Source organism: Uranotaenia lowii, chromosome 1, assembly GCF_029784155.1.
Source record: "Uranotaenia lowii strain MFRU-FL chromosome 1, ASM2978415v1, whole genome shotgun sequence".
In the NCBI taxonomy this organism is placed as follows: Eukaryota; Metazoa; Arthropoda; class Insecta; order Diptera; family Culicidae; genus Uranotaenia; species Uranotaenia lowii.
The window spans coordinates 146,057,567-146,073,893 of record NC_073691.1 but is presented as its reverse complement, the minus strand read 5'-3'; the positions used below and the strand labels follow the sequence as shown (position 1 = coordinate 146,073,893).

Below are 16,327 nucleotides of genomic sequence, written 5' to 3'. Positions count from 1 at the left end.
CTATAAACAATCTATGTTAAAATTGCGATAAGAAAACGGCTCGTTCGTAAACATCCTACATCAAAAAGTGTTCAACGAACCAACAACAGCGCTTTTGAAAAGTTGATCGGACCATGTGGTCTTGCATAACTGTAGGCGATTTTTTTTCGACCATCCATGCGCATTTAGAAAAGCATGGTATGCTTTCATCAGCTAAAAAAACATAAATCGATTTAGTGGGAGGAGCTTAGGTAGCAAAAAAATGGCCACTCATACAACATGGATTACACCAACTCTTTTTTAGTTAGAGTTTTGTAGGAAAGGGTGTCGCGGAAACTGTAATGTTGAGATAATTTTTGGAAGGCTTTTTTTTGTAAATTTCAAATATAAATAAATTCAACACAAAATCAAGTTTGAAAAATGAAATGTTTCGGATTCAGAATTCAGATTCAGAATTTAGATTCAGAATTCAGATTCAGAATTCAGATTCAGAACTCAGATTCAGAATTCAGATTCAGAATTCAGATTCAGAATTCAGATTCAGAATTCAGATTCAGAATTCAGATTCAGAATTCAGATTCAGAATTCAGATTCAGAATTCAGATTCAGAATTCAGATTCAGAATTCAGATTCAGAATTCAGATTCAGAATTCAGATTCAGAATTCAGATTCAGAATTCAGATTCAGAATTCAGATTCAGAATTCAGATTCAGAATTCAGATTCAGAATTCAGATTCAGAATTCAGATTCAGAATTCAGATTCAGAATTCAGATTCAGAATTCAGATTCAGAATTCAGAATTCAGATTCAGAATTCAGATTCAGAATTCAGATTCAGAATTCAGATTCAGAATTCAGATTCAGAATTCAGATTCAGGATTCAGATTCAGAATTCAGATTCAGAATTCAGATTCAGAATTCAGATTCAGAATTCAGATTCAGAATTCAGATTCAGAATTCAGATTCAGAATTCAGATTCAGAATTCAGATTCAGAATTCAGATTCAGAATTCAGATTCAGAATTCAGATTCAGAATTCAGATTCAGAATTCAGATTCAGAATTCAGATTCAGAATTCAGATTCAGAATTCAGATTCAGAATTCAGATTCAGAATTCAGATTCAGAATTCAGATTCAGATTTCAGATTCAGAATTCAGATTCAGAATCCAGATTCAGAATTCAGATTCAGAATTCAGATTCAGAATTCAGATTCAGAATTCAGATTCAGAATTCAGATTCAGAATTCAGATTCAGAATTCAGATTCAGAATTCAGATTCAGAATTCAGAATTCAGAATTCAGAATTCAGATTCAGAATTCAGATTCAGAATTCAGAATTCAGATTCAGAATTCAGATTCAGAATTCAGATTCAGAATTCAGATTCAGAATTCAGATTCAGAATTCAGATTCAGAATTCAAATTCAGAATTCAGATTCAGAGTTCAGATTCAGAGTTCAGATTCAGATTTCAGATTCAGAATTCAGATTCTTAGGATGAAAACAGAAGGTTAATCCCTCATTAAATAAAACGTACAAAAAAAAAATTCAGATTCAGAATTCAGATTCAGAATTCAGATTCAGAATTTAGATTCAGAATTCAGATTCAGAATTCAGATTCAGAATTCAGATTCAGAATTCAGATTCAGAATTCAGATTCAGAATTCAGATTCAGAATTCAGATTCAGAATTCAGATTCTTTTAATGGGTTGATTCTCGGCTTTCAGTCTCAAGTTTTTTAGTAAAAACGAGTTTATTTTTACATATCCAACGTTTCGATCCTTATAGGATCTTCATCAGGGACTAAAATTTATTACAAAATTAAGCTTACGTCTACAGAATCTAAGTGATTCTTACCGAAAAAGTTGTCGTTTTTTTGTCCGGTTTGATACGGCGTATCGTTTACTGCTGTCGGTTTCTGTTTCAAACTATTTTAAAATATGTTGGATTTTTTGTGTATGTTATAATTTTATGTGTGACTTACGGTTAAAAATTCTTTTCCAGGGCTATTGTTGATTTTTTGTAGGTTTTTGTAGCACTTTTTATAAACAAAATACTTGCACTGTGTGTTTTATTCTATGTTGTTTTTTTTTTTAATTTATGATGGCGGTGTATGTACTTATAGAGTCTGGTTGTTGGTTTGTGTTTTTTTGTTTTGGTTTCTTATTTCGTATTTTTTCGAGACACTGAAATATGTTGTTGTATGAAATGTGTATGATGTCTGTGTCTTTTTTAATAATGATGGAAAAATTTGTAGTTTTTATGTGACAACTTTCTAACATATTTAGTTTATCTTGATTGTCACCTCTGTCGATAATTTTCACTTTGTCTATATCGAACAGATGATGCATAGCTGCTTCGTGTTCTATTAATGCTGTCTGTTGTCGTAGTTGGATGATTGCGTAGTCCTCGTTTGTGTATCCTTTTTCAGAATTCAGATTCAGAATTCAGATTCAGAATTCAGATTTAGAATTCAGATTCAGAATTCAGATTCAGAATTCAGATTCAGAATTCAGATTCAGAATTCAGATTCAGAATTCAGATTCAGAATCCAGATTCAGAATTCAGATTCAGAATTCAGATTCAGAATTCAGATTCAGAATTCAGATTCACAATTAAGAATCAGCATTTAGATACAGAATTTAGAATTCAGATTCCATTTCAGAGCTCAGATTCAAATTTTAAATTCACAGCTCTGATCCAGAATTCAGATTCATAATTCAGAATTCAGATTTAGAACCTTGATACTGAATTTAGAATATAGGTTCTGGAAATGCAAACGCTAAATGTATTTCATTTCAATTTTCCATTGTTTGAGAAGTTTTTATTGTTCAATTGTAATTGATTCAAAAATAACAACAATCGTGTTTTCAGGAAAAATCTCTATAAAACGTTTGAGAAAAAACTCAGCGCTATACACGCTAACTTTTGGCTACCCCTTAACGAATACTTTTGACCCGTTATTCAATAAGACTGGGAGAACTCCTTTTTAAGGATAAAGTCGCTGTACCCTTTAAGGGGTACTCAGCTTCATAACGCATGTAACGGGTAAAAATTATCCCTTTTTTCAAACGCTCATACCGGATGAAAATTACCCCTTATTTAAGACGCTTTCGTATGGTGGAAATTTCAGGAGCTGCTTATGAAAAATATGTTTGCTGGGAAATAAATCACTACAAAATATCATGTTCCATTTTGTTTATTCAAAAATTACAACAAATAAATTTATACACCAGTTTGTATTTACCATCCATGTTTCCGGTTTCAGTCATCGGCTTATAAATTTTTACCGTCCTCGTCCGGAACTGTGCACGGAGAAAAAAGTATAGTATTTCCAACAATAATCCACTTGTTTTCAATCATAAATCTGATTGCTTCTCGGCTAACTATAATTATGAAAATTTCAACAATACATATAATAGACATTCTGATTGATTTCGTACAATCAACAATATATACAATACATTCAATTATAGTAGTATGATTGATTTTGTGCATTCAACTATAAATACAATAGATTCAACTATAATGTACGATTGATGTCATACATTCAATAGTAATTATAGTAGATTCAATTATAATAACATAATTGAATTAATTATAAATATGATTGATTCAAATATAATAATATGATTCATTTAATTATAAATATAATAGATTCAATTTTATTTCTATGATTGATTCCATGATGTCAACTATAAATATTGTACATTTAATTTCTGTTTATATTGGAAGTTATCATATCATAAGATGTTTTTTCGGATCAATTTTATGGCTATGTATTATTTTTATTTTATCACATAATTTTATTTTACCTCCTCACATTTTTATTTGTTATGATAACCGCTTCTATCGACCAAAACGGCGCAGGCTTCATCAAATGGGTGACGAAACCGGCAATTTTGTTAAGCAGCGGCTTGGTCGGAATGATAGCAACTTCCTCTACGATACGCTTGTTAGTACTTTTCGATGATGACCTTAGAAGTTTTTTGACGGTTTTGGTACGTGCACGACCCATTTAAATCTAAAATTTGCTGCTGCCGATCACTACAAAAACGTGTGGAAAAGATGGCCATCGTTGACTACAACCACAAACCTGAAATTCGGAAATCACTATTAAAAATTACCTCGGTCCTATCGAAGATTTGACTTACCTTTACTTGGTCTGCTATTGTTGGCCTTGCCCAAAAAATTGTTTTTTTGTTGCTGTTCTGCTGCTTCCGTACCGGGAGCAGCACTGATCTTAGCAGCAGGATTGAGCAGAACATTTGTTGCTGTTGCACCCGGCGGGGATAGACTTAAAGGGGTAAAATAAGATAAGAATTTTTAACCATTAACTCGATTTCTGAAGCGGGATAATTTCAGATATTAACTAGAACCTACCATATCGGAAAAACCGTTTTTTCTGCAAATAACCTTATGACCGGATCCGGATCCGAAAGCATTTTTCCTGGTATCGTTGATTTTATTTGTAACTGATGCTCTTGTGTTCGCGAGAGGTTAGCTTCGATCGAATTGACCGGCCCCTGTGGCTGAATAGCTCTTGAAACTGTGGGGTCATAAACACCAGGATGATTTGTCATACGATAGCACCGGATTGGCTTCGTCGACTTCGAGAAATTAAGGCGAATCAAAACCGAAATCAAAGCGCGCAAAAAAAATCCCGGAAAATGAACTGATGATGTCACCTGGAACGAAAAGAAAAGGGAAATCTAAATTATTAAAACATAAACAAAAATAATGACAGACTTACGCAATTTTTCGCAAAGGATGATCTTCTCAATTTGCCTCGCAAAGGAACAGGCTCGGTTCTGTTCTCTTCGGCCATTTTTAATTAAAATTCAATGTTTTTGCGCTGGCGAACAAATTACACTATCGTATAAAGATACCCAAATTGGAGTTGAAATCTAGCAAAAACATCAACCACTGGTTGAATCTATTATTTTTATAGTTCAATGCCTACAATCAATCATACAATTGTAATGCAATCTATCATATTTACAGTTCAGTCAATTATCCTATTAAAGTTGAATCTATTATATTCATAGTTGATAACAGTAGGTCAATCAGCAGTCTGTAGTTGAAACTATTATATTTATAGTTGAATGCCTGAATTCAATTATACAATTGTAGTTGAATCTATCTGTTATACCACAACTGTTGAATGTATAATATTTATAGTTGAATGCATAAGATCAATCAGCAGTATATAGTTTAATCTATTCTATTTATAGTTGAATGCGAAAAAATCAACTACATTTTGATGATTGATATAAAAAGCTGAAATAATTGGAACAACTGTCGTCTTTTTTCTCCGTGTGCTGTTCTGAAATAATAACATGAATAATTAAAATCTCACAAAAAACAATTACAATTTGCCATATCAATGACCGGACAAATAATAACGCTTTCAATAGAACATCTAAATCTACCCCTTTGAAGCGGACTCGAGCTTTTTGAAATAAGGGGTAATATCACAGATGAACAGATGTACAAGCTCGAACAAAAAATCTTCAGAAACTTGTGTAAAATTTTCAGTGCTCTATTTTAAAGAAGCCGTTAAAAAATGACAAAAAACAGTGCCATCTATTGCTAGATTTCTAACTTTTGAACGGCGCAATAGATGGCACTGTTTCTAGATAGCTCTTTCAAATGTAACAATTTTTCGAAAGGACGCAATGGTATTTGAATTCAAAAATTAATAAATTTAAATACAATAAGTCGAATTATTCTATACAATTAGATTAACCACGAATAATTTTAAGCTGGGGAAAATAGTATCATCATATTTTTTTTCACTACAGAGACTGCCGAAATAACAAACAGATGTACAAGCTTGAATTATTATCACTTATTATATTCCAGAAACCAGTACAAATTTTCGAATACTATCATTTAAACAAGCCGATTAAACTTTTGAAGTACCTCATTCTTGGAAGAGCACAATCGTTTACGATCTCAAAAATTGATAAATCAACATCGTAGTAGAATGGACGGCTTCAATATATTCACAGCAAGGCAAATTTGCCTGTTTCATTTTATCTTCATTCTTTTTACTAAAAAAGACTAACTTAAAACCTGTTAAAACTTCGGACAAGCCAGACGAACCAGTTATTTTATCCAGTTGAATTTAAAATTAAAAATCTCATGAAACAATACCGATTCTAGGCTATTCTGAGCGAGCATTTTCTCGTTTCATATCTGTTTCTATTTAGTGCTTCATGCTAGATGCTAGTTTGAAGCAATTAGAAAAACAGCTTAAAGCTAAAAATTTCTATTACGCAAATCATAAATGTGTTGCGAATCTTCAAAACTCGTCAAATAGTAATTCGACATATTCATAACTGACTAATAGTTTGTTATTTTGTTTTGTTTACATTTCACTTTCTTCTTGACAGTTCTCTCTGGTGTCCTTGGAGACATCTGGTGGCTCAACCAAAACACATAAAATTGATTGAAAACGGTCGTTGGAACTTTACACACGTTTCAAGGCTTAGCTTGTACATCAGTTCATCAGTGGTAATATTGACCCGAAAAAATTACCCGTTATTTGACAGATCGTGGAGGTTCTCAATAACGGGTCAATTTTACGCCTCTAAGGGGTACACGCTAACTTTTGGCTACCCCTTAAAGGCGTAATATTGACCCGTTATTGAGAACCTCCACAATCTGTAAAATAACGGGTCATTATATCGGATCAATATTACCCCTTATTTCGAAATGCTCGATTCCTTTCAAAAGGGGCAGTTTTAGATGCGTTACATCCAAAATGATTGATTTGGCATGATGAGAGAGGTTGTGGTAAGTGATTTGTTGATAATTTAAATTGTATTATTTTCAGAATTTTGATTCATTTTCATTTTAGCAGCACAGCAAAGTTCCGGATTCCGGACGAGCCAGACGAAAACCAGAAGGATTCAACATGAACAGCAGTGGACTATCATTGGTGGTAAGTTTTGTGGTTTTTGTATTCCATATTTAAAATCTCATCTTTTGTTCATCAATTTTGTTTCAGGATTCAACTTCAACGAGGAAACGGAGGAGATGAAAACCAAATCAGTGAAATGTTTTTTTGAAAAAAGTTTATCCAATCCAAGAGATAATTGGAACTTAAATAAACAAAATGAAACACAACATTTAGTTTCAATTTATCGTTCAAAAACCATATTTCCCATAAGCAGCTCCTGAATTTTCCAGCAGACAAAAGCGTTTCAAATAAGGGGTAATTTTCATCCGTTACGAGCGTTTGAAATAAGGGGTAATTTTGACCCGCTACAAGCGTTATCAAGCTGAGTACCCCTTAAAGGGTACAGTGGCTTTATCCTTAAAAAGGAGTTCTCCCAGTCTTATCGAATAACGGGTCAAAAGTATTCGTTAAGGGGTAGCCAAAAGTTAGCGTGTAGCCAAAAGTTCAGAAAAAAAAGAAGATTTTCATAATCTGAGTGCAGAAGCTGCATTTGCGTTATTTTGCAACGCAACGTTTGTTTTGAAGTTTCGACAGAGAAAGGCTATGAAATTCTCGCTCACATTCAACCGCCAACCGCTGAAAAGACCAGTCGTGGAAAGTAATCCAGTGCCCTGTCAAGTTCGCGTCGAATAAATTTAGAGGATTGAGAAAGTGATCCAGATAAGTTTTAATTTTTATTTTGAGAGTGATATGATTGCTAAGTTGTCTAAGGATTGTTGTAAATAGTGTTCCATTTGTATTATTAAGTCTATTTCTAGCCACGTAAGTACTTTTAATAATTTGCAGAGAGAAATTTTTAGGTTAGGTTAGGTTAGTTATTGCATAGAGAAAAAATTAGTTAAGGTTAGGTGTGGCATGAAGCCACGATGAGTAGGAAGAGAGCGGATAGAGACCCCCGGGGTCAAGACGACCCCTTCGACTCGGACTCAAGCTTTGCTTCAACGACCGATGAACTCATAGCCAAACATAAACGACTAAATAGTGACGAAGAAATAACCCCATATAAAAAAAAACCCAAAAGAACAGAATCCAACGAAAGCGACAAAATGGCCGACAGCCACGGAAACTCCGATAGTGACAAAAATCTTAAAGCAAACCCCGATAATGACAAAAATCATAAGGCAAACAGGAAAAATAAGAAGAACAAAAATTCGACTTGGATCAAAAATCCAGTTTTTAAGACTTTTTTTCTTGAACTCGATATTACTGAAAATGAAAAGGTAAATGAAGGAAATGAAAATGAAAAGGAAAAGGAAAAGGAAAATGAAACAAACAAACAACCAAAGTATATGCATATTATGGAAGTCGCTAAAATGCTCCACAATATACAAATTAAAAACTACAAAGATTTAAAGCAGGCAGGGAAGGGTCGTTACAAAATTACTTTTGAAAAGGCCACTCAGGCTGAACAATTAATCAACTCAAAGTTACTAAAAGAAATTTATAACTACAAGGTTTATGTACCAAAAATGTTCCAATACACATATGGTATCATCAAAGGAATCCCATTATCTATTACCGACGATGAAATTATCAAAAACATTCAATGCGATAAAAAGATCGATAAAATCGAAAGAATTACCCGAATGCAATTCGAAAACGGTAAGCCAGTGGGAAAACCCATTCCTACTTTTAATATTAAATTACAGATAATTGGGGAAACACTACCCGAAACGGTTTCAATATACGGTATAAATTCAAAGGTAGAGGCATATATATTTCCCTTAAAGCAATGCCAAAATTGTTGGCGCTTTGGCCACAAGGCCAAGGCTTGCAAAGCAAAAGTTAGATGTAAGAGATGTGGACAGGAACACTCAAACAAAGACTGCCAAGTGAACCAACGTTGCGTTCACTGCCAAGGTGAATTTGATTCCAACCATAGAGAATGCCCGGAAAGAGCGCGACAAGAAAACATTAACGTAGCGATGACCACACAAAAGTTAACGTATATTGAAGCAGCTAAGTTGTACCCCAACCAAAGCCCCCAAAAACGATTACAAATACATTCCGATACAGTTTTTCCTAGCCTTCCAGTCGCAAATACCCAGTCGTCCCTAAATGATAACGCAACTCCTAGCACATCATACAGTAAGCAGTTACAATCACCAACAATACAATCACCAGTAATACAACCACCAATAATACAATCAAAAACAGAAGACATACAACAATTAATAAACTTTCTCAAAACAGAAATTATAAAGGAATTTAAAGTTACACAGGTTTTTGATAAAATCAAAACAATTCAAACAGAAATTAATAAACAAACAAGTAAAAAAACTAATGACTGGAACTCAGATTTAATGCTTATTAAAATAAACGATGAACTCACAACTTTGATTAATAACACAGCACCGGATCCCATCACTTCAACGAAATAATCAAATTAACTCCACACATTTTTTTTTTCTCTTTATAAATTACGTCTGATCTCAACAATAGTAACTGCAAAATACAATAGCTCAGTAATTAATTTTTCTTAATTTGGAATCATGGCTACCAATATTAGAGATTTGAAAATACTACAATATAATATAAACAGCATCAGACCAATTGACAAAAGAGCTTTATTGAATAATTTCTTGAAATCCAACGAAATAGATATAGCTATCTTATCAGAAATATGGCTCAAAGAAAATGAAAAATGTAACATCTCAGGATACAAGTTCCCCAGAATTACTAGATCTAACGGATACGGAGGGGTAGGTTTTCTAATAAAAGAGGACATAGCCTTCGTGGAAGTTAGATTGCCAGACCTATCGCCCATAGAAATATCATCTGTCAAAATAATCAACTCAATAGAACCAATCCAACTAATTTCTATTTATATTCCACCTACTCCTATCAACAATACTCAAATAAAAGATCCTCTAACGAAACTCTTCAGATATATCGAAAACCAAAATGATAATATTATCCTAGCAGGCGACTTCAATGCGCACAGTTCGCTATGGAATTTAGCGGACAACAACTGTCCAAGAGGCCATCTGATTGTCCACATGCTGGACCAGACAGACTTAATAGTAATGAATGATGGATCAGCTACTCTTATCAAACCGCCTAACACCATACCATCAGCAATAGATATTACCATAGCATCAAATAATATAGCTAATAAAATTCATTGGAAAGTCCTGGATGAGGAAATTTCAGGTAATCACAAAATGATCTTATTTGAGATAATAAATTCGATGCCCATATTAGAATACAAGAAAACAAGAATAAATAGGAAAAAAGCTATAAAATTAATTAATAAAATGAACCCAGAACATATCTCATCAGCAGAAGATCTGCAATCCTTTTTCCACGATAGCGTTAAAAAATCAGAATTTATCAGCAGACCAAACAACAACATCCCTAAATCATGGTGGACAGATGAAATAAAACAACTATTGAACGAAAAAAACGATAATCTGAAAGAATATTATCGGAACCTCACTTTAGACAACTTCTTGAAATTCAAAAAAAGCAGAGCCAAATTGAAATCTGTAATAAGAAGAGAAAAAAGAAAATCTTTCAAAGAACTCATTAATACTTTGACTCCTAATTTACCACCGAAACAAATTTGGAACACAGTAAAAATACTCAGTGGTGGTTTCAACAAGAAAGAAAATATACTTCTACTTAACAATCGAGAACTCGTAGAAAAATTCATGGACACCAATTTCCCAGCTATAGAAAACGAAATACAATATAAAATGAAATCAATTCAATCAACAATAGAATTCAACTGGACAGATATAGTCTCTCTAATTCATCGCAAGAAAAAATCCTCCGCACCAGGCTATGATAATGTTTCCTTTTTCATTCTAAAAAATCTTGAGCAAAAAATAATTATTAAAATATCCGATATTCTTAACACCGTTTTTAGGAACAAAGTTATACCAGAGGAGTGGAGAACCACTAAAATAGTTCCCATTAATAAGCCTGGTAAAAGTACACTAGACCCTCTAGGATACAGACCGATCTCCCTTATTCAAGTTTTTCTTAAAATTATCAATATGTGCTTAAAAGAACCCATCATTAAATTTATAGAAGATAACAAGATTATACCACTCCATTCATTCGGATTTAAAAAGAAAACATCGGCGGTGAACTGTATAAACGCACTATTATCTAAAGTACAAATGTCTAAGAGAAACAAAGAATGTAGTGTCATCACATTTTTAGATCTGAGTAAAGCTTTTGACAGCGTTGATGTTAATAAACTTTTACAGATTCTCGAATATTATAATTTTCCCTCCGAAATATGTGTCTGGATCTTTCAATACCTAAAATATCGAACGGCAGAGATAACTCTCAACGATGGTTCAACTATCTACAGGAAAACTAACAAGGGTCTCCCGCAAGGGTGCCCGCTTTCACCTATCCTCTTTAATGTATATACCGCAGAAATACATAAAGTTAGCCAAGGCGAAGCTGAAATATTCCAATATGCCGACGATTTTGCCGTGTTAGTCATAGAGAAAACCCCTATTTTAGCAGCGCAGAAGATGAACAGAATTTTAACACTATTAAAAGCAGCTTTCACTAAACTCAAACTAAATATAAATCCTGAAAAGTCAGCAACAATTTGCTTTACCAATAGATTTCATGATCTGAATATAACAATTGACCATTACAATATTCCTAATGAAGCGAGCCTAAGGTATTTAGGAGTATATATAGACCACAGATTAACATTCAATAGACATATCAACGAAACGGTACAAAAAATTAAAAATAAAACAAATATTATAAAAATGCTCTGTCGAAAGTCACATGGGACTCACCCAAAAACCATATTGCAAATAAATCAATCCCTCATCAGATCTCAGATAGATTACGCTATCACAATATATGCAGTAGCGAACAGTACTAATTTGAACAAAATTCAGACAGCGTATAACACATCGCTGAGAATATCTATGAGACTCCTAAAATCTACGCCTAATCATGTTTTACTTAGCGAAACAGGTGAAATTCCAATTAATTTGAGAGCCAAATATTTGGGTTTGAAAGAAATCAGTAAAATATTGTACTTTAGAAATAGCCCTATCATAGATACTATCATTCCCACCATTAATTCCCATGAAAACTTCAAAAACTACTCTTTTCTAGAAACAATAGCTATTCAAAATAGACACATTATAATTGAAATGTGTTCCCTTAACAACACATTAGTGGAAAAACCGGATAAAATTATCATTAACTCAACTCTGGATTCGATTACGAAAAACTCAACAAACAAAGTTATACTACAACAGACAGCTATGAACACGATCAGGAATAAATATGAGGATTGTTATAAGATCTATACTGATGGGTCTAAAACAGACGAGCACACTGGTTATGGAATCTATGACCATGAAGAAAAGATATCTAAAAGCTTTAAATTAAACCACAACTTCACTATCACGAATGCAGAACTATTAGCAATACTAACAGCCATCAAGTACGCAGATGAAAAACAGCTTCCTAAAATATGCATACTAACCGACTCTAAAGCGAGCTGCGAAATGCTAAGAAACAAGAAAATTGAAAACTATATAATAAATGAAATCTTCCAATTGACACAAAAATCGAAACTACAAAAAATTTTCATACAATGGATACCCAGCCACTCCAACATCGTGGGTAATGACAGAGCTGATCACGCAGCTAAAGTTAGCAAATTAAAAACATACGTTGAGCCATACGGACTAACGTTGGGAGACACTATCTTAACTTACAAAAATCTAATCCACAAAGAATGGGATACCAAATATAAACAACTATCAGTTGATAAGGGTGCTAAGCACTTTGAGATAATGCCTCATATTACAGCCAAGACCTGGTTTCACAATATGCCACTAAACACTTATCAGACCGTACAAATTTCACGACTTAGGACTTTTCATACAGCAACCAAGGACCGTCTGAACTCCTGGGGTCTCATAGGATCCAACCTTTGCGAACAGTGTAATGTAGTTGAGGAACTAGATCATATCCTGTTCGACTGCCGTAACTTCATAAACCAACGAACACCTTTCAGCTTTCTAAAAAATAAAACAAGTTTTGTTGAAATGCTAAAAAGAAAGAAATATGAGGAGTACAAACAATTGGCTAGTTTTATAGACGAGATAAAAATGAATGTTTGAACAAGTTGTTAAATATCCTCCTTCAAATCACTCAAAATAAAGAAAAATTAAAATGTTTGCCCGCGAATCGATATAAATTGACAAATATAACTTGACAACATTGGCATTATGGAACACTCTGGTCCGTGCCAAAAGCGAAAAACGAAAAAAAAAAAAAAAAAGAAATTCTCGCTCTTTCCCTTGCATGTTCATTTTGTCGGGTTCATCGGATTCATTCGTGCTGAGTCAGAAAGGTATTTGGCAAAGGAAGTGAAATTGAATTTCTACGAGCTCGGGACAATGGTGACGTTTTTCGGTAGAAAAGTTTGAAATCCTAGTTTTTCTTTATTTTCGGTACACTTTAGCACTTTTAGTGATACTCGTTTGCATCGTGGTGTTGTTGAGTTTAAAAATTGTGTTCTATCTTGACGAATCGTTTCGGATTTAGGTGGTTCTAAGCGAAAATTTGAACGAAAAATCTGTCCTCGATAGTGGAAAAGGGTGCGTTTAGTTTTTTTCCGCTGCCTTGATAAACTGCGTGCAAGAGCGAGGCAAATGGTGGTGAGGTGAGTGTCATCATCGTTGTTGTGGAAGTGAGAAGCCAATAATGATTGGTGTTTTGATCGATGTTGATGAAATTTGATGTGAATTTCTTTGAAATCAGAGATTGGCTAGTTATGAAATCATTATCTTTTCGACAATTCCATACGGAAAGCTGTGTAGTCAGACAGAGTTCAACAATATACTTCACTGGTTAGCTAATTTTTTTTTGCTCCAAGTATCTATTTTGATAGTAGCCCGAATAACATTGTAGCGCCCTATCTTTTTTCTTTAAGGGAATTTTTAATTGTAATTGTGCTTTATTGATTTAACGTCAGCCCATCGATATAAATTTTTCCATTTTCTGGTAATAATTATATTGTAAGCAATTTGTTCAAAATTCAAATAATTTATGGCCTTGTTTGTTTTCAAGCGCTTCACTTAAATTCCGTGATGCTTTTTTATTGAATAATACGGATTTAAGATAAACTCACTTTGATTGAAACTAAACAGATATAATAGTTTTAAGTTGCTCGATTTACCAAATATAAAAAAATAAAAATTTACCAAATAAAAAAACCTCACTCCACATAATTAGTAAATAATTTAAAACTTCTATTTAATTTAAAAATCGTATTTTTGGCAACAGACGAAAATTTCATTTAATGAATCAAATGAGCCAATCAGCTTTCCGTGCATGCATAGCGAGTCGAATTAAAGACAGATTGGCTTATCAATTGCTTCTGTCTGACCAAATTTATTTGCGTTGGAGGCATTTAAAAACAAAATCATACGAGTGCCTTGAATTTGCCTGGAAAATCTCAAATTGCAGCAAATATGTATGTTCTTTAAAGAGTCAAACTGACTTAGGGAAATGTTTCTTTTAATTTTCAGAATAAACCGAACGGTCACATTACTCTAGCTAGTCGAAAACAACTGAGTCAACAAAATTTTATCCGTGGCAGTATTCAGCTGGGAAGAAATGCTCCATAAGTGAATCGAAAACAGTAACGCGACCATCGTCTGTTTCCCCCTGGGCCGATTAACATAAGATGTCCGATTCCGAGCGGCCACAGCCAAATCAGCAGCAGCAGCCGCAGCACAAACAAAACCCAGAACTAAGTTCTACGTCGACTGAATCTTCGCCAAAGCCTCCTCTCGCTTCCGGTGGTCCCTCTTCTTCATCGACTTCCGAATCGTCAGCTCCGGCCATCATCGAAACAACCACAGACTACTCGCCGAATCGAAAGCCACCGCTAGCAGTCGAAGAGGATACGAACAGCACAGCCAGCAGCAACATTCCAGCAGTCACAGTTACTGCAATCGAGAATCCCCAGCCCGCTCAGCTGACTACGATTTGCCCATCTGTTGGCCCCGTAGAATCAACCGTAACTGCAACAGTTCATCAAGCTTCACTACCGGCTGCGGCCATCATCATTGAAAGGCAAGTTTCCGTTAGTTCTACCGAAGGCAACATGTCACACAGTGGCAACGGGGGATCCGGTTTCCGTAGCTCCTTCAATGGACGCGTTCCATTTGCTCGCATACTTTCCAGCGGCTCTAGCAGTGATCGGCGCTCCGGGAATGCCGGTGCTGAAAATAACCGCTCAAACATGAGTATGCTGAATGATATATTTGCCATGTTTCAACAAACGCGATTGGTCACGCAAAGACGCCACAATTTATTTCTCCCGGGTGCACAGGCACATGCAATCGCAGCATCTCACATGCCCGGTACAAGTACCCCTCCAGTTGGCAACCCTAGCGATGTAGTTATTGATCTGGACAATGGTGTCACCACCGGCCCTTCACCAAGATCATCTAATAATGAAATCTATCCTATTTCGGCATCTTCGTCGATTGCCAGCTTTATCAGACCAAACTCGTGGATCCAAAATAACCCAACTGAAGATGACGGTCCTGGTGCAGTTCGCGCTTCGGTGATGCCCAATTTTAACTACCATCACCATCATCATCATTTCCACAATCACCAGCCACTGTCCTCGAATAATCACCAGCATTTGTCACAACTGCAGCAATCCGGACCCGGATCTACCAACCAACCATCATCTCTCGGAGCCGCCACATCCAGTGGTATTCCCGGGGAACCTTCTAATGGCCCACAACTATCCTCACCTACAAACCCTGATAATCCTAGCAATATCAATAATGGCACACGCAGTAACAGTGTCAGCTCCAATCAACAACCAGCACCAAATGACGAGGCCGCAGCTCACGAAACCGCCAATCAAATCCCAGAAGCTGACGCTATGATGAGCGCCATGATGGACGCCATCGCTCGCTACATTCCACTGCTCTTCATTCTAGTTACCAAACTGTGTTACGACCATCTCGATGGCATCATCCATTTCCTGGCCCTGCTAATGACCTTCTCTCATGCAAATTGGGTGGTGCGCCAGGAAGTTTCAAAACAGGCCCAAAAACGGATAGTTGTTCTTTTCAGAGAACTTCTCTTTATATCCATAGCACTGGCCGTCGTCGGTTTCGTACTGGAACGGAAAAACATCTTCCTCAGCATCCTTTTCATGCCGGACCTTTCCGAACCGCAAACCCTTAAATCTCTGCTCTTCTCGGTGTGCATTTCGGACTTGGTGCTCAAACTTTTGACCATTTTCGTCAAGCTCCTCATTACCCTTATGCCGCCAAGCGTGATCGAGTACAAAAGTCGAGTAAGTCAAACCATCGAACATCCAATAGAAAATGTCCCCTAACCGGAACTTCCATTTC

General features: G+C 35.2%; 2 protein-coding genes across 2 annotated transcripts in view; one reads left to right on the top strand and one right to left on the bottom strand.

Annotated features, from left to right (window-relative positions):
• Positions 1-4,056: 4,056 nt before the first annotated feature.
• Positions 4,057-4,830, bottom strand: LOC129738008 (uncharacterized). The gene is made up of 4 exons (XM_055729184.1): positions 4,728-4,830; positions 4,358-4,662; positions 4,129-4,271; positions 4,057-4,070 (listed from the first exon to the last, which is right to left on the bottom strand). The coding sequence occupies exons 1-4, from the start codon at positions 4,800-4,802 to the stop codon at positions 4,057-4,059; spliced, it is 537 nt and encodes a 178-aa protein (XP_055585159.1). The 5' UTR covers positions 4,803-4,830.
• Positions 4,831-13,298: 8,468 nt separating this feature from the next.
• LOC129740424 (E3 ubiquitin-protein ligase RNFT1) overlaps positions 13,299-16,327 on the top strand; it is a 58,079-nt gene continuing 55,050 nt past the window's right edge. The window contains exons 1-2 of the mRNA XM_055732098.1: positions 13,299-13,605; positions 14,474-16,269. Of these exons, the coding sequence (XP_055588073.1) occupies positions 14,632-16,269 (1,638 nt within the window). The 5' untranslated portion in view covers positions 13,299-13,605; positions 14,474-14,631. The remainder of the gene's footprint in view (positions 13,606-14,473; positions 16,270-16,327) is intronic.

Bases quoted from the DNA above. Each gene is read 5' to 3' on its own strand.
- LOC129738008 (XM_055729184.1), bottom strand. From the start codon at position 4,802: ATGGCCGAAGAGAACAGAACCGAGCCTGTTCCTTTGCGAGGCAAATTG. The intron at 4,663-4,727 runs GTAAGTCTGTCA...TTTTCGTTCCAG, and splicing joins CATCCTTTGCGAAAAATTGC to GTGACATCATCAGTTCATTT. The intron at 4,272-4,357 runs GTAGGTTCTAGT...TACCCCTTTAAG, and splicing joins AAAACGGTTTTTCCGATATG to TCTATCCCCGCCGGGTGCAA.